General features: G+C 41.4%; 1 protein-coding gene and 1 non-coding gene across 2 annotated transcripts; both read left to right on the top strand.

The window, feature by feature from the left end:
* The first annotated feature begins 1,915 nt into the window (after positions 1 to 1,915).
* LOC109888785 (lathosterol oxidase-like) lies at positions 1,916 to 4,468 on the top strand. The gene is made up of 4 exons (XM_020479959.2): positions 1,916 to 2,125; positions 2,387 to 2,519; positions 2,615 to 2,715; positions 3,224 to 4,468. The coding sequence occupies exons 1-4, from the start codon at positions 1,916 to 1,918 to the stop codon at positions 3,689 to 3,691; spliced, it is 912 nt and encodes a 303-aa protein (XP_020335548.1). The 3' UTR covers positions 3,692 to 4,468.
* On the top strand, positions 2,955 to 3,086 carry LOC116374065 (small nucleolar RNA SNORA57). Its single transcript, XR_004209894.1, has one exon. It is a non-coding gene; the product is annotated as a small nucleolar RNA SNORA57 (small nucleolar RNA).
* Positions 4,469 to 21,248: the final 16,780 nt, after the last annotated feature.

The raw sequence follows: 21,248 nt of genomic DNA, 5'->3' as shown, positions 1-21,248 counted from the left end.
TCAGGCTGTACCACAGCCTGGTACGGTAACTGCACCGCCCTCAACCGCAAGGCTCTCCAGTGGGTGGTGCGGTCTGCACAACACATCACCAGGGGCAAACTACCTGCCCTCCAGGACACCTACAGCACCCGATATCACAGGAAGGCCAAAAAGATCATCAAGGACAACAGCCACCCGAGCCACTGCCTGTTCACACCGTTACCATCCAGAAGGCGAGGTCAGTACAGGTGCATCAATCCTAGGAAAAAGAGAGACTGAAAAATAGCTATCTCAAGGCCATCAGACTGCTTAACAGCAATAACTAACTCAGAGAGGCTGCTGCCTACACTGAGACCCAATTACTGTCCACTTTAATAAATGGATCACTAATCACTTTAAACAATGCCACTTTTTATAATGTCACTTTAATAATCTTTACATATCTTACATTACTCATATGTATATACTGTATTTTATACCATCTATCGCACTTTTCCTATGCCGCTTGGCTATTGCTCATCCATATATTTATACGTACGTATTCTTATTCACCACTTTAAATTTGTGTGTATTAGGTACTTGTTGGGGAATTGTTAGATTACTTGTTAGATATTTCTGCACTGTCGGAACTAGAAGCACAAAAATGTTGCTGCACTCGCATTAACATCGGCTAACCATGTGTATGTGACCAATATGATTTGATTTGAATTCTACACATTTTGCTGCAGGGTAGAGACAAATGTTTGCAGTTTTTAATATAATATCTGATTATCAATGGGGGCGCTCCGGTTGGTAATTCAACCATGATTACTACAAGTTTAGACAGTCTAGAAGCAAGCTAACTCACAAATCTATTTTTTTTTGCTGACATTGATTGACTGACATAAAAAAAGAAAAACTGCTACCAAACTACCAAATTAGAGGAATTAATGGAACTACCCAATTAGAGCCTTGGTGTTTCATTAAATGAACAAAGGGATAACATACATCTTCCAAAATGACCAAACATATGGGAGACAGACTAAATGCTCAAAGCCATTTGCTATCGTCTTTCTGGAATACCAAGAATCTACAATGACTACACCTGTACCCAGTTAAGCATTCCCATTCCTGGAAAACGTTTGGTGGTGCCAGCATACTTAAAAGATTGCCGAGTAAAAGATTACCTAGCAGTTTACCTCAAGACATTATCAGATGTCACTGCTTTAAAAAGCATTATCAGTAGCATTCCCAGATGTCACTGCTTTAAAAGCATTATCAGTAGCATTCCCATATGTCACTGCTCTAAAAAGCATTATCAGTAGCATTTCCAGATGTCACTGCTTTAAGCATTATCGGTAGCATTCCAAGATGTCACTGCTTTAAAAAGCATGATCAGTAGCATTCCCAGATGTCACTGCTTTAAAAAGCATGATCAGTAGCATTTCCAAATGTCACTGCTTTAAAAAGCATGATCAGTAGCATTCCCAAATGTCACAGCTTTTTTTTTAAAGAGCTACATTACTAGGCCCTACCATTTATCATAGTGTTATTTACGTTAGTTCTATTACAACACAATACTGTATCTGTATGAAAAAACTAGAATTGATAGTCTATAGATCTAACAGTGACTAGTTGACTACCCACACTATTTATAAGCCATATCCAGTTTACATGTCATTCTCAAGGAGTCTATTCTACCCACAATTCATTTGTGACATTTTTGTCTGCTACACATGCAAATTCCTAACTTATCAAAACCAGAGCATTCTCTCTGGATGATCCTTCTCTCTGGCTTTGATAAGTGAGGAATTTGCAGATGTAGAAGAATTGTTTGTCACATTTGATGTGTGGGTTGGATTAACTCCTTGAGAGGAGGAGTCTAAGAGGAGTCTTCTAACCGGAGCCTAGAAGGCTTTGCTCAAAGCCATTGCTTATCATCTTGACTGATTCAGACATGGATCTCGTGTTGAACGTTGCCGACCACTATGTCCTCACCCCCTACGTGTACCCGTTGTCATGGCCCGAGGACACAGCACTGCGCCAGATCATCAGCCTGTTGGTAGTCACCAACCTGGGGATCGCGGTCCTCTACCTGGGCCTTGGCTGGCTGAGCTACCAATTCATCTTTGACCACAACCTCATGAAACATCCACAGTTTCTAAAGGTATGTCCTTCTTTATTATACTCAATACTTGTAGCCTGGTCCCAGATCTTGTTTAATGTCGCAATACCTGTAGGACAGCACAAACTGATCTGGGACCAGGCTACAATAGTTGTATGAAGTTGGTCTGCGACAAACAACTTAGGTTTATTTACATACTGTAAGGTTACTACTTGAGAGTTGGCATTTGCTTTTTGTTTACTATTCTTTCTTCCCAAGTGTTCTCTTGATGAAAATTGATCATACATCATTGTTGGTCCTCAGAACCAGGTGTGGTTGGAGATCAGACATGCCATGACCTCGCTACCCATTATTAGTATCCCCACCGCGGCGTTATTTTTCATTGAGGTCAAAGGATACAGTAAGCTTTATGACAACGTTGAAGAATCTCCCATGGGTAAGACAATGCTGCGTTCACTGACGCTCAGACGGTCTGTAATGTTTGTCAAACGGGATTGTCATTTTGATACTAATGGTGGTTTGTTTTATCAGACTGGCCCTTTGTGCTTTTCAGCATTATTTCCTTTGTGTTATTCACGGATGGGTGCATCTATTGGATTCATCGGTTTCTTCACCACAGATGTATTTACAAGGTGGGCATTACAAAGTCTTGTTACCAATGGGAATGTGTGGTACTGGGTAGGCCCTTTCACTGTCAATTGGACATGGATTGTTGCTGTAGATGTGATGTTGGAGATGCACAGTATTACAAATCAGTCCACAATGACAGACAATGACAGACAAATACTGTATAATAAGTCAACTAATTATCTTACTGAGATTAAGGCAGTTGACATTGTCTTAAAGTTGATTAACAATCTAACCGTTTTTCCCTCCACGTCTTGGCGTACATGTTGTTGCTAAATTCTTGTGTATGTAATGTACAGTGGTAGAACAAAGCCAGCGCTATATCTTCGGTACAGTGTGTGTTATCGTCTGCTGGTCCTCAATAGCTGGCACACTTGAATGTGATCAAACACATCCGTAGGTTTTATGTTTTCTATGTTTTCTATTCCTCAGCAAATGTTTTTTAAATGCAGTTCCTTTTTTGAATTCCTTCACTTGAATGGACCATCTCTGTGACATGTTCCCTCCCCTCAGCACTTCCACAAGAAGCATCATGTGCTGAAGATCCCCACGCCGTTCGCCAGCCACGCCTTCCACCCGCTGGACGGCTTCCTGTCGAGCCTGCCCTACCATGTCTACCCCTTCCTCTTCCCCCTGCACAAGGTGCTCTACCTGGCCCTCTACATCTTTGTCAACATCTGGACCGTGTCCATCCACGACGGCACCTATCGCATGCCTGGTCCACTGCAGGAGGTGGTCAACGGGGCGGCCCACCACACGGACCACCACCTCTGCTTCAACGTCAACTACGGCCAGTACTTCACCTTGTGGGACCGCATTGGTGGGTCTTACAAAAAACCCTCGGTTCTCGAAGGGAAGGGCCCCCTCGACTGCATTAGTAGACTGACGGCCGAGGGGAAGATTAGCTCTAATGGGGCTAATGTCAATGGCCACACGAATGGGCATGATAATGGCAGTGGTACAAAGAGCAAGGAGGAGTAGCTGGTAGCAGCTAACCAAACTATTCTTTCAGAGAACCACCCAGGCCATCAAGATCCATGCCACACTCAAATGTGTTTTTGATAGCCAATGGGTTCTCAAGCAAACCTTTCACACCCATATCTGAGGAGAAGCGGTCTCCCTGGCGTCGCAGGACTTTGCAGAAATTCAGCCAGCTGTGATTGACTCATAGATAGCAAGCTAAACATCATGTTATATGTAATATGAAAAATATATAACTAACAAATTAGATAGGGGTAGAATTACAGGTTTTCAGATATAAAAATGATAGTCCTGCTGATGGACTAGCTAGCTACAATGTAATGGTGTTGTCTAGTAGCTAGCTACACATGACATTGTCCTCTCGGTTGTCCTCCACTTTGTCTGTATATGCATTGCGTCCTGCTATCATACTGGATGTCCCAAAAGACAATGATGTACATATGCTTAATCTTGGTTAACCCCGAATGAAAGTCTCAAGTAATTGGTCAGCTGCTCGATTAAGTTCTGGGTCCATATGTGTTAACAGAAGGGATTAAGAGAGCTCCACCCTTACGGGCCAAATGCCCCCTCCCCTTCCGAAATTCAACAGATGCTAACACAGGAGAAACCATGATTTGTCCAAATAATCAGTGATGAAAAACCCAAACAACGAAACTACTGCTGCCCGTTATCCCACGCATCCAATTCCTTCCCGACAGATTTGATGGTACAAGTTAATGTTTACGTAGAGAGATTAATCTATGTTAAATAAAGCTGAATTGTTGTTGATTGATAGGACTCTCGAGTTGTCGCTGTTATTACTACAAACTTTCTGGTATGGGAGTGCTGTCGGAGTTATTGGAAGTACGGAGTTCCAATTGGATAGTTTCTCTTGAACGACCCTCTAAATCATAATTACAAGTGGGAAACTCTGAGAAATTGTGTTACCTCAGTTGCCAAGTTGTGACATTTAACCACGGACCATTCCCATTTTCAACCCCAAAAAATGACAACAAATCAGTTTGACAATTACAAACTTATTGTGGCTTGTTACATTCCCCAGCAAGAAAACCAAATGTCACTCAAACAGAAGGGGGAACTAGCAAAGATTTACTGACAACAACTGACACAAAACAGGTTGTGTTTTAGGGGGGGTTCTGAAAGACACTCATGGGGGTGTCCACTGAAAGTTGCATAGCAACAACAATTGGAACCTAAAAGACGATAAATTTGCCCAACAACTGGCAAGCTAAATTAAAACACACCAAACTTAAAGGACAGGAAGCAAACCAAAAAGATGCAGTAAAACAAAATCAGTTTTTCTAGAAATCAAATAGGGAGAGCTAACTAACGTTGTTGACGCGCCACTTCTCTCACAACCAAAGTAGCACTGGGACAGCCACTCTTAAATAGCACCTGGGCCAGCACAGGTGAAACACCTTCCCACGAACGAGACGGCAACCAGCACAGGTGTAAAAGATACTGATTAGGTAACACCAAACAAGGTGACAGCAATTGGTGCTCCCTAAGCGCTAACAAGCTATACTTGCTAAAGTCGAACCTCAAAACATAAATGGAAAAACCAAAGCCTGTAGGTGGTTGAGCATAATTTTGCTCAGCTAGCGAACTGTATTATTATCAACATTAGCTAGCTTATCTAGATAGCTAAAAACTTATTGGTTGAAGAATTGTTCTGACTTTTAAAGCACTTGAACACAATCATGTTGGACTTACAACCTCCTTTTTTGGGAAGTTTCCCGCTTCTGCTTTTGCTTCTGATTATGTTTCTGCTATGGTATAATGGCATTCGCAACAATTAGATGTGCATTCCGCCACCTACTGTGGGGGTGGATAATAAGGATCCCAAAAAACAATTGGATAAAAATAAATAAAATATCATATAAACTACCAAAAAAGAAATTAGCTAAACAAAATCAACCTGATTTTCTGTAAAAACATATTCTAATCAGGTTCCAACACAGACTCATAAGCCTCTTGTGAGGGCGGAACATTTCCTAGCGACAATAGTCCTTGTAGTGCTTCTGCTGTGAAGTCTTGGAGCCTCAAAAACTTCTCTGCTGCAGATATAATGATATCCAGGTTCTTGGACTTGTTAGACACTTGTGCTGTACAATTAATCACTGTGGCTATAAATGCTACAAAATCTACTTTCTTCACAATGAGTGTATCCAGATCACTCGATTGAGTGAAAACACTAGCAACTGGTTGCAATGCATCCACCTCCATATCTTCAACACTGTTGGAGATCTGCTGCGCAACCTGATCCTTGACCCCTCGACCTCCTTCACCCTAACAGCACACTCAAGGAAGTCCAGAGTATGACCACAGCTACAACATTTTCCATTCACAGATTATTCAATATCATACTTCTCCCGTCTGCAAACATTTGACACGTGACCATATCCTTTACAATTTCCACACTGTAATGGTTCGGACACAAGACCTCACATAGCTTCACATATTCTGATCGAGTCTCCTCAAACGACAATAATATCAACAGGCTTTTCTCCTTCCTTTCATTTACCATACAGGTCAGGCGATGTGCAATGACCACTCTTGGGATTTTCGGACTAAGGTACTCATCTATATCCAATACATGTTTCTTCTGACATGGACAATTCTGCCAGATCCAGTGAACGCTTCTTTTGTTCTTCGTCAACACAATTAACCAAAACAAGGCCACTTCTAGACACCTTGATTGGATCTACCTTTCCCACTGCTTTCTTCACAGTCCTCAATATTACAAATGGAGCCCAATAAGAAATGCATTAATGGACTGGTCCTTGTCTTCTTTCTACTACAACTTTTGCTTGTTTTGTTCCATTCTTTGATTTCACTATTTTCCATTCATTATCACACACATCACTTGCCGCACTTTCTGATTCAAGCACAGTCGCCTTTTCCTCCCACCCTGGTTTTTCATCCCTCCAACTGGAGCTTTGGCCACCAGATGCAATTGGTGCACATGTGGCACATACATAGGGCTTGTTCTGGAGGGTGCAACGTTACAAAATGTCCAAATAAAAACATATAGTAGAACATGTGCCGTATGTATAAAGCTTCTCAGAGCCTATGAGTCAAGTTACTATCAATCAAATCAAATGTTATTTGTCACATGCCTTATAAACAACATGTGTAGACTAACAGTAAAATACTTCCTTACAGGTCCTTTTCCAACAATGCAGAAATAAAATTTAAAGTTAAAAAAGATTAAACAGAAATATAAATAGTGACATTAGGAATAAATATACAGTGAATAACAAATAACAATAACTAGTAATTAGGCTACTTTTGAGACAAATTCAAACTTTTCTTAAAGGGATAGTTCACCCAACTTACACAAAATTACATATTGGTTTCCTTACCCTGTAAGCAGTCAATGTACTCTGTATGCATACAAGGTATGACAGTAATCCATTATTTGGTTTATTTTCCCTGGAAAGGTTTCCAAGTGCTAACATTTTCAGCATTTGTGGCATAAATCCCATGCAAGTCATGATACCTATATTAGCATTTTTCGCTCATTAAGTCCATGTCATCTGAGTGATGTTTCTGAGCTCCATAATCAATTTAAGATACTTTAGAAGGATTTGGATTTTATGCACAAAAAAGGCTAATATAGGTACCATGACGTGCATGGGATTTGTGCCACAAATGCTGAAACAATGGCATTTCAAAACAGTGCCAGTGAAACTAAACCAAAGCATGGATAGCTGTCATATTTAGACTGCTTACAGGGTAAGGAAACCAATAAGTTAATTTGTAATTTGGGTGAACTATCCATTTGAAGTTGAGAGTCTGAGGTTAATATAAAGCTGCTGAAGAATAGGCCTAGGAAAGTGGATTTAATGCAGCATTCATGAGATGTCAGAACTAGGAAACTCAACCATTTCCGACTTGGAAACTCATTGTAGAAAGACGATACCTGAGTTCCCCTATTGGACAGTTTCTGAATCAACCAATATGAAACTCTATGCAAATAAAGTATGTTCATTTTAACTCAGAAGTTCCGAGTTTCCAACTTGTCATGAATGCAGTGTTATTTTATTTTAGTGTTATTTTACTATAAACCCATTGAAGATTCTTACTTACAAAGATAATAATTATTTTTAGATTATTTCATTAACATGTTTGCTTTACAACATAATATGAAACAATTCAATTATAATTCTAACAATAGTTAAAATGGCATACTATGAGGATTCTGTGTTATGCACTATAGGCCATTACCATATATGTGATTGAATATTATATGCTGTTGGCTTGTGTGGATGTATGTATGTGTTATGCAACATAGCTGACTTGAAACATTGTTAACAGTTTCAGGGCCATGGGCCTTTCTCATGATGGAAAAATACAGAATAACATGAAGACAGGAACTGTTGCGAGAACAAACGGTCTTTTGTTAGATAACAGGAGCCAGGTGCGAAATAATGGTATCAAGCATGAGCGCATAGATATTCTTCACAGACAGTTACATCTATCAGCTGAAGCGCTTAGGGGGTTGGGACCAGCTCTGCGCCAACAATCAACGATAGGCTGGGTGAGTCTAAACTACGCTCAGTCTCTACTCTGACAGGCCGGCTCGGAAGCAGGAACTATTTCTGTCAGGGTATATTTATAATATCTTTGTCAAGAACAAGTCAGTTCTCTGTTTGCCCTGTGAGGTGGGACAGAGAGCCCGTATATACGAAAATTGCATTTACCACTTATTGCTTAGCTAATAAAAAATACATAGCATACAATCGGTGACTCAGTGTCATATTTATCCTGATACCAGATTCGAATTAACGCAACAATAGATGGCACCGTTTTGAATTACAATCGGAGTTGTACTTTTTAGGCATAACTGCGCAAGAAAGCTCTTAAAGGGGCAACAGGGTCTTAAAAGAACAATGGCCTTTTCTCAATTAGATTTACTCACCTCCTGCATCCTCACTCCATCCTCTCCCGCCTACTTTTGAAAAAGGTTGAAAGGTAATCAAGGAGAGGCGGCTTGGAGAGAAATACAATTCCATGAAATGAGACCCTCCTCCACTCGTGCTTCATCAGGCTAATTATGTTTACACGGGTGGATCCCAAAATAAATGTGTACATTTATACGAACAAATGAAGCAAGACATTTTATAGATAAAACAATAAGTTGCATATTGTTTTTGAACGCATGCAAAACTCTTCCACGGTAGGATACACTTGTGCTTCCTCGCCAAAAGGAGGCTATCAAGCGACGCCTGAGACAGCTTTTTCCACCACCATCAACGAAAGACCAAATTATGGGAAATTCTTGTGAAAGAATGAATCTATGCCATGGTGCCTTATAGCTATTCTGGTGGCCTAGCCCAATATTGGACTAAAGGAGCCTAACGTTACTCCCTAGTCCAAGGACCTTACATGTTCTGTTTAAAGGGTGAATTGGCACTGGAAGCCAAAATCCATCTAAATGTGAATCGATACTCAATTGCGGTACAGTCCTAGAAACATCAATCCCTATACTTTCATGTCACATCAAAATAATTTCACAAATGCAAAATACACACTTACTGTATGTACACTGTTTTAACACGTTTGTGGCGACAGTTTTCCGATTACACACAGGTGTTTAGAGACGCAGATAGCTAATTAGCACAGGTAGTCCACTCTGTCTTCTATCTCTTTTACGTAAACAAGCTCTGTAACATGGAAATATGGCCCTGTGGGAACCCTAGCCCAATAAAGGTGTGTATCAATTTAACCTTTACTTTTTTCACAATTATTTTTGTGGATTTTAACGATAAGGTCCGTATGCTTCCAAAACTGTACCGCAAGCGATGCGTGTTAATTTTCAGACCCAGCGTTGCGGCTCTGAACAAAACTCTCCAATGACTCTTATGTGTAATGTAATGGAACTGAGAGTCATGATCAAGGGGCTAATAGTGGCCCAACTCCCTATTAAGACAATATGTTGGTGTTTCCATTATTTCTTCAGTCATCTGTAATAGAAACACACAAAAAACAGTTTTGATAGAATAATATACCTTGATATTCTGAAAGCACTTTTATTGATAATTTTTTAAAACTAATTCAGTTGCATGTTATTCAGTTGCATGTTATTAAGTTGTGCAAAGTATGATTTAAACCCAAATGTGGGAGCTTGAAATCATTGCCGTGTTCACAGGCCTACTGTCAGAGTTATCGAAGCTCCCAGTGGCGATTTTAGCATGTAAATCTTGGTGGGGCAAAAAAAAAATGTGGGATGCATGCCAGCAAAGCCACTACACTACACAACACAACACAACACTAAACAATACATGAATTGCACTATAACGGTGACAAACGGAGCCCACAAACTGTTAGGGCCTACATAAAGTTTTGCAGACAACACCACCCTCTGGAGAGCCTTGCGGTTGAGGGAGCGGTGCAGTTGCCGTACCAGGCGGTGATACAGCTCGACAGGATGTTCTCAATTGTGCATCTGTAGACGTTTGTGAGGGTTTTAATTTCTTCAGCCTCCTGAGGTTGAAGAGGCGCTGTTGCGCCTTCTTCACCACACTGTCTGTGTAGGTAGACCCTTTCATTTTGTCTGTGATGTGTACACAGAGGAACTTAAAACTTTCCACCTTCTCCACTACTGTCCAGTCGCTGAAATGTACAGCGACAGAATTCAGAACATGGGCTGTTCTTACAGTGTACTACTATCAGTAGCACTGTCAAAGCTGTACAAAAAATGTTTGCAAACAAGCACACACCTGCCACAAACGATGTGTTTACAATACTGCGTTGGTGAAAATAGACCAAATTATTAGGGTGAGGCACATGGGCTACTAAAAGCTTACTACACAACATACACTTAGTATTACTTTCTTAGCTACTGTACACATATATCTCTCTGGCATCCTACATAATTTATGAAGCAGCATAAGACATTTTTGGACTCATGTTGTTGTGATGTGCTTGAACAGGAAGGTGGCGCGGCGGTCCTTCGTGGGCAAATGTTGTCATCAAAGTGGAAGATGCCGGGTTTACATTTCTGAGTTGATTGACTGTTCAAAACGTATTATTCCCAACTTCCCAGTAGCAATGCTTGCAGTTAGCCACTGTCACCGATTCCTTACAAACCACTAATTGTTGAATTTGCAATCTCCAAAAAGTTTTGTAATGTTTATGTCCAATGGCCGATGAGCACTGATACGTTTTATCTGTATTTTCTCTTCACTATTTGTCTTGATATGACAAGGATTTAAAAAGATTTGCCAGTAGACTTGATTCATGATGACTGCTAGCTAAGATTGTGAAGGTAAGACTTTGAGTTGATCAGTCCAATCAAAGTTACTGTACATATAACGTGATTTAACGTCATATACACACACTACCGTTCAAAAGTTTGGGGCCACATAGAAATATCCATGTTTTGAAAGAAAAGCAAATGTTTTGTCCCTTAAAATAACATCAAATTGATCAGAAAAACAGTGTAGACATTGTTTATGTTGTAAATGACTATTGTAACTGGAATATCTACATAGGCGTACAGAGCCCCATTATCAGCAACCATCACTCCTGTGTCATGACGTGCCCTGGGGGGTGGATCATAGCCCCCATCTCTCTCTCTCCACAGTTTTATGACTTTACGACAGGTCATAAATACCTGCCATGCAATATTGAGAGAGTCCAAGAGAACAAAGACCCTCTCTTGACCAAACTCCTAAATCCCCAAAATGGGAGAATTAAACAATATTTCCACTTTTGAAAATGTGGGAATGGTCCGTGGACACTTAAGGGACAGTTATGACGAGTGTCTTTCATTTGGTGATCTCATGAAGGACAGGAAACACACATAACTGTATCTCTTAAAGTGTACATTTCCCAGCTGTCAGGTTTATATCTAAATAATGTGAAACGTATGTGATTAAACATGAAAATATTTGTGAAAAAATGTAATGTGATGTTAACCTTCTAAAGGAGAGTATGGATTTTCATATAAAGATTAACTAGTCAGTGGCCACGTCCACGAGAGCATAGACATTACATCGGTGTTATGGAACCACCCGTTTCTACTGAAATGTATAAAACCCACTCCTGATGAAATTCACACCAGACCACAGTATAAGCTAAGGTTGCAAATGGTTGAATTTCTAAGACTAGAAAACATGAGACTGAGGAATCCTACAGGACGATCGAGGATTCCAACAGAGAAGACAACAATGACATACGGGCGTAAATATATAAATTGCAATTATTCTCGACTGAGCAGCCGTTCATGTGCAAAGGATTGTCATTCCAATTAATATAATTATAGACTGTGTGGAGTGAATCCATTTTGTCTTTCCCACTCTTTCTCAGTCCCCAGCCCTTTCCTTTTGTCTACCAAGCCATCATATCGGCTTAGCCCACTAGGGACTTTTCTATCATTGTTAGTAACCAATATCTACTGTTTGTTCATGTATTTCTGTGATTATTTTGTTAGTTAGTAAATAAATAATTAACCAATTTCTATATTGCTGATTCATTATGGAAACTAGGGTTTGTGCAGATAACCAAGAATTTTATGTATTTTGGTATGAGACCAATGAGGTAGCAATTAATAATAATTTAATGGAAGACTAATTGATAAGATATGAACGTCACGTCCTGACCTTAGTTCCTTTTTTATGTCTCTGATTTAGTTTGGTCAGGGCGTGAGTTGGGGTGGGCAGTCTATGTTTTTGTTCTAGGTTTTGTATTTCTGTGTTTGGCCTGGTATGGTTCCCAGTCAGAGGCAGCTGTCGATCGTTGTCTCTGATTGAGAACCATACTTAGGTAGCCTGTTTTCCCACTATGATCTGTGGGTAGTTATTTTCTGTTTAGTGTTTTCTGTTGTGTGTCTGCACCAGCCAGAACTGTTTCGGTCGTTCTCTTTGCTATTTTTGGTATTTCTGTGTTCATTAAATAAATATGGACACATACCACGCTGTGTTAGCTAATCAAAGTTTATCATTTTAAAAGGATAATTGATCATTAGAAAACCCTTTTGCAATTATGTTAGCACAACTGAAAACTGTTGTTCCGACTAAAGAACAATAAAACGGGCCTTCTTTAGACTAGTTGAGTATTTGGAGCATCAGAATTTGTGGGTTTGATAACAGGCTCAAAATGGCCAGAAACAAAGAAGTTTCTTCTGAAACACGTCAGTTTGTCCTTGTTCTGAGTATTGAAGGCTATTCCATGCGAGAAATCCCCAAGAAGCTGAAGATCTCGGACAACGTTGTGTACTACTCCCTTCACAGAACAGAGCAAACTGGCTCTAACCAGAATAGAGAGAGGAGTGGGAGGCCCCGGTGCACAACTGAGCAAGAGGACAAGTGGTATAGTGTCTAGTTTGAGAAACAGACGCCTCACAAGTCCTCAACTAGCAGCATCAGTAAATAGTACCTCCAAAACACCCGTCTCAACATCAACAGTGAAGAGGCGACTCTGGGATGCTTGCCTTCTAGGCAGTAGGAAAGGTGGAGTCGGTCAGAGTGACCAGAAGTCGTTTTGATTTCCTGTGTGTCGAAAGAGCAGAAGGAAAAGGCATTGTGGATTAACAAGTTAACACTGAAGTCATCATGTGAATTATCATCATATGAAGTGGAGAGCCTTGATTTTCGGAGCAGGTGTAAAGTGTCATCTCTGTCGTCTCGTCGGAAATTGAGGCAGATTTTCTCAGGCGGAACATTCCAGGAGTCGTGGATGCACGTCACTTGACCCGAAAGGTGGATGGATAGAAGGAGGTAAGCCTATTGGTTTTATTGATGCTTGATGAGTTTCTCGTAAAGCTGGGGTATGTGAGATATGTGGTAAGAGTGTTTGTGCCCAAACCATTACAATATCGCTAGTGTAAAAAGTTTGGCCATGTGTCAAGTGTTTGGAGAAGGAATGAGTACGTTGTTGAAGAGTCTGACACCATGACCAAACCTGACGCGTGCACGTAAATTGATTTTGTCCCCCCCACACCAAACGCGATCACGACATGCAGGTTAAATCATCAAAACAAACTCTGAACCAATTATATTAATTTGGGGACAGGTCGGAAAGCATTAAACATTTATGGCAATTTAGCTAGTTAGCTTGCAGCTAATTTGTCCTGGGATCTAAACGTTGAGTTGTTATTTTACCTGAAATGCACAAGGCCCTCTATGCCGACAATTCATCCACACATAAAACGGTCAACCGAATTGTTTCTAGTCATCTCTCCTCCTTCCAGGATTTTTCTTCTTTGGACTTTATATGGCGATTGGCATCTAACTTTCATAATAAGGTGAAATACCACAACCGACCGACCGACCTCAGTTCATCTTTCAATCACCCAAGTGGGTATAACCAATGACGAAATGGCACGTGGGTATACGCTTCTATAAACGAATGAGGAGATAGGAGAGGTAGGACTTGCACTGCGTTCAGCGTCACAAATAGAACTGACTTCTATTTTAGCCCTTGGCAACGCAGACGCTCGTTGGCGCACGCGAGCAGTGTGGGCAGTGTTGCCAACTCATTTTCAGGGGAAATTGCTTGAGGCAGGTCGATTTGTTGCTAAAAGTTGCTAAATGACGTTGTGATAACGTAACGTAAAACTGCATCATTACGTAGAATACACAATAACGTTACTCAAATTGACTGGCCATCTCGGTGAAAAATATGATTTGACATTTGTTCGTTTAGATTTGTTTGTTTATTATCATATATTTTTATTTGTAAAAGTAATATAAACACATTTTATGTGATCAGAATTCAACACATTGAATTATTGAACAATTACACATTATGAACAATTACATTTGATTTATTTTCTTTTAAACTAGTAGACCTACACATTCTGAACAATTATAGTTTAAAGCAGTGTATTGGTAGTTAGTTAACATGCTACCTGACTGATCAGCAATTATAGGTACAAGCTAATAACAAGGTATATATGCTATCTTATTGAACAAGCAACTTAACTCAAATAATGATGTGTGCTCTAAGAATCTCTCTCCAGCTCTCTCCAGGTTGTTGTGTTGCTTGGCTGGCTAGCTGCTCAATGGTTTCCTCCAGATATTGCCACTGTTCTTGCACACGCTGCAGTGCACACTGCCACCATCAGCTGTGTGTCTCCGCAAATTCCAGAAGGTCCACCCCTTGCATACGTACTGTAAATATGCGGAATCATAGATTGGGAAGGAAATCCTCTTCATCTTCACTGTCCAACTGCATTGTCATGGAGCTGGAACCAGCAGTAGAGGATGGAGTGGCCTTAAAGCTGTACGCTGCTGTAGTGCCAAACTGCTGCAGAACTTCACTTGGTAGTTTATGCTGGTAACAGGTATCACCAGCCACTTCAGTCCATACCTCACCAGGAGTATGGAGTTGAGAGTGTGCAGTGACATTCTATTTCTTAACTTTGTCTTGACCACACTCATTTGGATGAACAGCCGTTCAACCTCCGCATTTGAGTGGGGAAAGGAGAGGGCAGCGAGTGCCACTTTGCATAGTTCTTCAAATGGATTTGACCCGGAAGAGTCCGTGTAGTTATTCACTTCACTCCAAAACTCGACTGTATTTTCAGTTGAGTCCCACCTAAACAGATGTATGTTTCTCCATTGGGAAACAATTGTATCAATTGTTTGGGGTCGGTACCCCAGTAGCTCAGCAACTTTAATAATTTCAGTGGTGCCTTTATTGTGCTTCAGTATTTCCTTACACTGAACAAGGCCATGTGTCACAAGGCTTCAAGGTTGTCTGGGAGCCTTGCTTGCAGCTCCTTGCTTAAAGCAACAATGCAGTTGATGCACTTTCTCCGAATGACCTTTTTATCCTCTGGCGCAAGACTGAGTTAGTACACCGTGCTCTCGAAAAGGTACCCAAGGTATGGTGATGGACTGAGATGTCCATCAATGGCATCCTTCAGGACATCAATTTTTGCCATAGGGTTGACTACTCTGCTGCATATTGATGTTAAGAGGTGTACCAGATTGTCCAAAAGCTTGACAGGATCTGTTTGCTCTCCCTCAAATGACTTCACTGCAACTTGTACGTCAGACAGGATTGATTTCAAGAATGTCAGGTAGACACAGTTGGTCTTGTCCATGTATGTGGTGTGGAGCACATCCACCATGTATCAATGCTCACTGGCCTTGGTCATCTCAAAGTGGAGATTCAGTTATTCCCACTGGCTTAATATACGAGTTACCGCAGGATCAATCGATAGCCACACACTTTGGTGATCTGCAGGGGTTTCTGGACAGAATTAATGGTGGCGTACACTGCTTTGTATGCCTCGCGCAGTTTTGGGGAAATTGAAAACCAGTTGCAGGTTTCCCTGATTAAGTACTCAACCCTCCTAGGGATGGTTTCTTTGGATGCTGCACTGACAGTCAATTGTAATGAATGGCACATACAGCGGATAAGTACCAAATTGGGCAATGCACATTCCTCCTTTAAAATCTTGTGCACCCCGTTGTGCACCCCAGTCATCATGGACGCATTATCAGTGCCAATACCCTGAAGATTCTCTTTTTTAAGGTTACACTTCTCAAGAAACTCAATTACCGCCTTTGCTATTGATCTGGCATCGCCCCCCTCCAACTCAAACAACCCTAGAAATGTGGACACAACAGTTATTTTTTAGCATTGCAATACCGAATCACCACACCCAGGTATTACGAGACACTGACATCAGTGGACTCATCCAGAAGGAGACTGAACTTCTCATCCCCCACATCTGACATTACCCTTTTGAGAAAATAAGGAGCCAGTACTCCCTCAATCATTTCTGTGCACTTGATGCGGTGCATTTGGAAGTTTGCTGCTGCCACAGAATCTGAAAAGGCAGCTTTGCAAGCCATACCTAAATGGTGGCATGCTAGCAGCGAACAATGCTCCGCAATGGCCATTGCCATAGTAGCTTCTGCGTTTTTGCAGTTATCCACTTTCTTAACCAACTGTGGTGATGTAGACTGCGTTGCGGGGTTGTACGGTTTTGAGTAATTTTTTATGCTTTGCACAATGTTTTTTGATGTCATACATTTTTGCAAGCATATCTGATCTGCAGTTCGCACAGTATGCCCGACAATCATCCCCAATTACTGGCTTCAGCCACCCTTTAAATTCAGGTACAGACTCCCACTCTTTTCTGTACTTCTGGCTGTACAATTTTGATTGAGACATGTTGATTGATGTTGTAAGTTCTGTTCAAGATCAAACATTCGTGACCAACTATATTAATTGGGTTTTGCTGGTCGAACCCGTACGTACTACTGCTGCTGCAGTCAGCCAACAATGATTTTCAATTTGCCCAAATTGCTGCTGGCCTGCTGCTGCCTGTGCACGAGCTGAGCGCCTGTTGCTGACGTCACTCACAATGCACTTTTGCAGCCAGGCACATGTGTTGTGACTGAGTGTGTGACAGAGAAAATCGGTTTTCTCTCATTTTAGCTTTTTAGTCACTTTTCAAAAGTTGCTAAAAATTCCAAATACATTTTTAAAAGTAGCTAACTTTGCTGCTAGGTGCTGTTTGAAAACAAGTTGCCAGGGTACTATGAAAAGTTGTTAAATCTAGCAACAAAATTGCTAAATTGGCATCACTGAGTGTGGGTGCAATGATTGAATAACATGTATGTGTACATTTATTTTGCAACGCTCATGATGCGAGCGGTGTGGTCAGCATGTGAGGATACATGGTAGTGATTGTCATTCAGAGTCTTTTTGGTTAGCTGGCTCATTTGGCTCCGTTCAGTTAAAAGAGCGGGCTCATTTGGCTCCTAAATGTCTCTTCGTTCAAAATGCTCACATGCGGATTACAACTGGTGTAGACTTTACCGTGAAATGCTTGTTTACCAGCCCATCCCAATGATGCAGAGTTTCAAAATAATAATGCAAATAAAATAGTAACACACAAGGACTAAAATAAAATACACAAGAATGGAGCTATATACAGGGAGTGCCAGTACCAGATCAAGGTGCAGAGGTAGGAAGTATTTGACGTAGATATGTACATGAAGGCAGGGTAAAGAATGGAGCTATATACAGGGAGTGCCAGTACCAGATCAATGTGCAGAGGTAGGAAGTATTTGAGATAGATATGTACATGAAGGCAGGGTAAAGAATGGAGCTATATACAGGGAGTGCCAGTACCAGATCAAGGTGCAGAGGTAGGAAGTATTTGAGATAGATATGTACATGAAGGCAGGGTAAAGAATGGAGCTATATACAGGGAGTGCCAGTACCAGATCAAGGTGCAGAGGTAGGAAGTATTTGACGTAGATATGTACATGAAGGCAGGGTAAAGAATGGAGCTATATACAGGGAGTACCAGTACCAGATCAAGGTGCAGAGGTAGGAAGTATTTGACGTAGATATGTACATGAAGGCAGGGTAAAGAATGGAGCTATATACAGGGAGTGCCAGTACCAGATCAAGGTGCAGAGGTAGGAAGTATTTGACGTAGATATGTACATGAAGGCAGGGTAAAGAATGGAGCTATATACAGGGAGTACCAGTACCAGATCAAGGTGCAGAGGTAGGAAGTATTTGAGGTAGATATGTACATGAAGGCAGGGTAAAGAATGGAGCTATATACAGGGAGTACCAGTACCAGATCAAGGTGCAGAGGTAGGAAGTATTTGAGGTAGATATGTACATGAAGGCAGGGTAAAGAATGGAGCTATATACAGGGAGTGCCAGTACCAGATCAAGGTGCAGAGGTAGGAAGTATTTGAGGTAGATATGTACATGAAAGCAGGGTAAAGCGACGAGGCATCCAAACAGATAATAAGAGTAAAATAAAGAACAGAGTAGCAGCAGCAAATGGTGAGTGTAAAAGTGTGTGTGTGCGTATGTACAGTGCATTCGGAAAGTATTCAGGCCCCTTTACTTTTCCACATTTTGTTACCTTACAGCCTTATTTGAAAATTGATTCACATTTTTTCCTCATCAATTTACACACTACCCTATATTGACAAAGCAAAAACAGGTTTTTAGATTTAGATTTTTTGCTAATTTATTAAAAATTAAAAACGGAAATATGACATGTACATAAGCATTCAGACCTTTTACTCAGTACTTTGTTGAAGCACCTTTGGCAGTGATTACAGCCTCAAGTCTTATTGGGTATGATGCTACAAGCTTGGCACACCAGTATTTGAGGGGTTTCTCCCATTCTTTTCTGCAGATCCTCTCAAGCTCTGTCAGGTTGGATGGGGAGCGTCGCTGAAAAACATCCAGACAGCATGATGCTGGCACCACCATGATTCACTGTACAGATGGTGCCAGTTTTCTTCCAGATGTGAGGCCAAAGAGTTCAATCTTGGTTTCATCAGACCAGAGAATCTTCTTTCTCATGGTCTGAGAGTCTTTAGGTGCTTTTTGGCAAACTTCAAGCAGGCTGTCATGTGCCTTTGAGTGAGGAGTGGCTACTGTCTGTCCACTCTACCATAAAGGCCTGATTGTTGGAGTGCTGCAGAGATGGTTGTCCTTTTAAAGATCCTCCTATCTCCACAGAGGAACTCTGGAGCTCTGTCAGAGTGACCTTAAGGTTCTTGGTCACCTCCCTGACCAAGGCCTTTCTCCCCCAGGTGCTCAGTTTGGCTAGGCGGCCAGCTCTAGGAAGAGTCTTGGTGGTTCCAAACTTCTTCCATTTAAGAATGATGGGGTCTACTGATTTTCAAAGCTGGCGAAATGTTTTGGTACCCTTCCCCAAATCTGTGCCTCGACACAATCCTGTCTCGGAGCTCTACGGACATTTCCTTCGAACGCAGGGCTTGGTTTTTGCTCTGACATGCACCGTCAACTGTGGGACCATAGACGGGTACAGTGGGGAGAACAAGTATTTGATACACTGCCGATTTTGCAGGTTTTCCTACTTACAATGCATGTAGAGGTCTGTAATTTTTATCATAGGTACACTTCAACTGTGAGAGACGGAATCTAAAACAAGAATCCAGAAAATCACATTGTATGATTTGTAAGTAATTAATTAGCATTTTATTGCATGACATAAGTATTTGATACATCAGAAAAGCAGAACTTAATATTTGGTAGAGAAACCTTTGTTTGCAATTACAGAGATCATACGTTTCCTGTAGTTCTTGACCAGGTTTGCACACACTGCAGCAGGGATTTTGGCCCAATCCTCCATACAGACCTTCTCCAGATCCTTCAGGTTTCAGGGCTGTTGCTGGGCAATACGGACTTTCAGCTCCCTCCAAAGATTTTCTATTGGGTTCAGGTCTGGAGACTGGCTAGGCCACTCCAGGACCTTGAGATGCTTCTTACGGAGCCACTCCTTAGTTGCCCTGGCTATGTGTTTCGGGTCGTTGCCATGCTGGAAGACCCAGCCACGACCCATCTTCAATGCTCTTACTGAGGGAAGGAGGTTGTTGGCCAAGATCTCGCGATACATGGCCCCATCCATCCTCCCCTCAATACGGTGCAGTCTTCCTGTCCCCTTTGCAGAAAAGCATCCCCAAAGAATGATGTTTCCACCTCCATGCTTCACGGTTGGGATGGTGTTCTTGGGGTTGTACTCATCCTTCTTCTTCCTCCAAACACGGCGAGTGGAGTTTAGACCAAAAAGCACTATTTTTGTCTCATCAGACCACATGACCTTCTCCCATTCCTCCTCTGGATCATCCAGATGGTCATTGGCAAACTTCAGACGGGCCGGGACATCCGCTGGCTTGAGCAGGGGGACCTTACGTGCGCTGCAGGATTTTATTCCATGACGGCGTAGTGTGTTACTAATGCTTTTCTTTGAGACTGTGGTCCCAGCTCTCTTCAGGTCATTGAACAGGTTCTGCCGTGTAGTTCTTTGCTGATCCCTCACCTTCCTCATGATCATTGATGCCCCACGAGGTGATATCTTGCATGGATCCCCAGACCGAGGGTGATTGACCGTCATCTTGAACTTCTTCCATTTTCTAATAATTGCGCCAACAGTTGTTGCCTTCTCACCAAGCTGTTTGCCTATTGTCCTGTAGCCCATCCCAGCCTTGTGCAGGTCTACAATTTTACCTGATGTCCTTACACAGCTCTCTGGTCTTGGCCATTGTGGAGAGGTTGGAGTCTGTTTGATTGAGTGTGTGGACAGGTCTCTTTTATACAGGTAACGAGTTCAAACAGGTGCAGTTAATACAGGTAATGAGTGGAGAACAGGAGGGCTTCTTAAAGAAAAACTAACAGGTCTGTGAGAGCCGGAATTCTTACTGGTTGGTAGGTGATCAAATACTTATGTCATGCAATAAAATGCTAATTAATTACTTAAAAATCAAACAATGTGATTTTCTGGATTTTTTTTTCAGATTCCGTCTCTCACAGTTGAAGTGTACCTATGATAAAAATTACAGACTTGCTTTGCAAGTAGGAAAACCTGCAAAATCGGCAGTGAATCAAATACTTGTTCTCCCGACTGTATGTGCCTTTCCAAATCATGTCCAATCAATTTAATTTACCATAAGTGGACTCCAATCAAGCTGTAGAAACATCCCAAGGATGATCAAAGGGAACAGGACGCACCTGAGCTCAATTTTGAGTCTCATAGCAAAGGGTCTGAATACTTATGCATTTTTTGTATGTGTTTGCTTTCATGCGC

Source organism: Oncorhynchus kisutch, linkage group LG4 (genome assembly GCF_002021735.2).
Source record: "Oncorhynchus kisutch isolate 150728-3 linkage group LG4, Okis_V2, whole genome shotgun sequence".
Taxonomy (NCBI): Eukaryota; Metazoa; Chordata; class Actinopteri; order Salmoniformes; family Salmonidae; genus Oncorhynchus; species Oncorhynchus kisutch.
The sequence above is the reverse complement of the archived record's forward strand: the minus strand, read 5'-3'. Positions and strand labels throughout refer to the sequence as shown.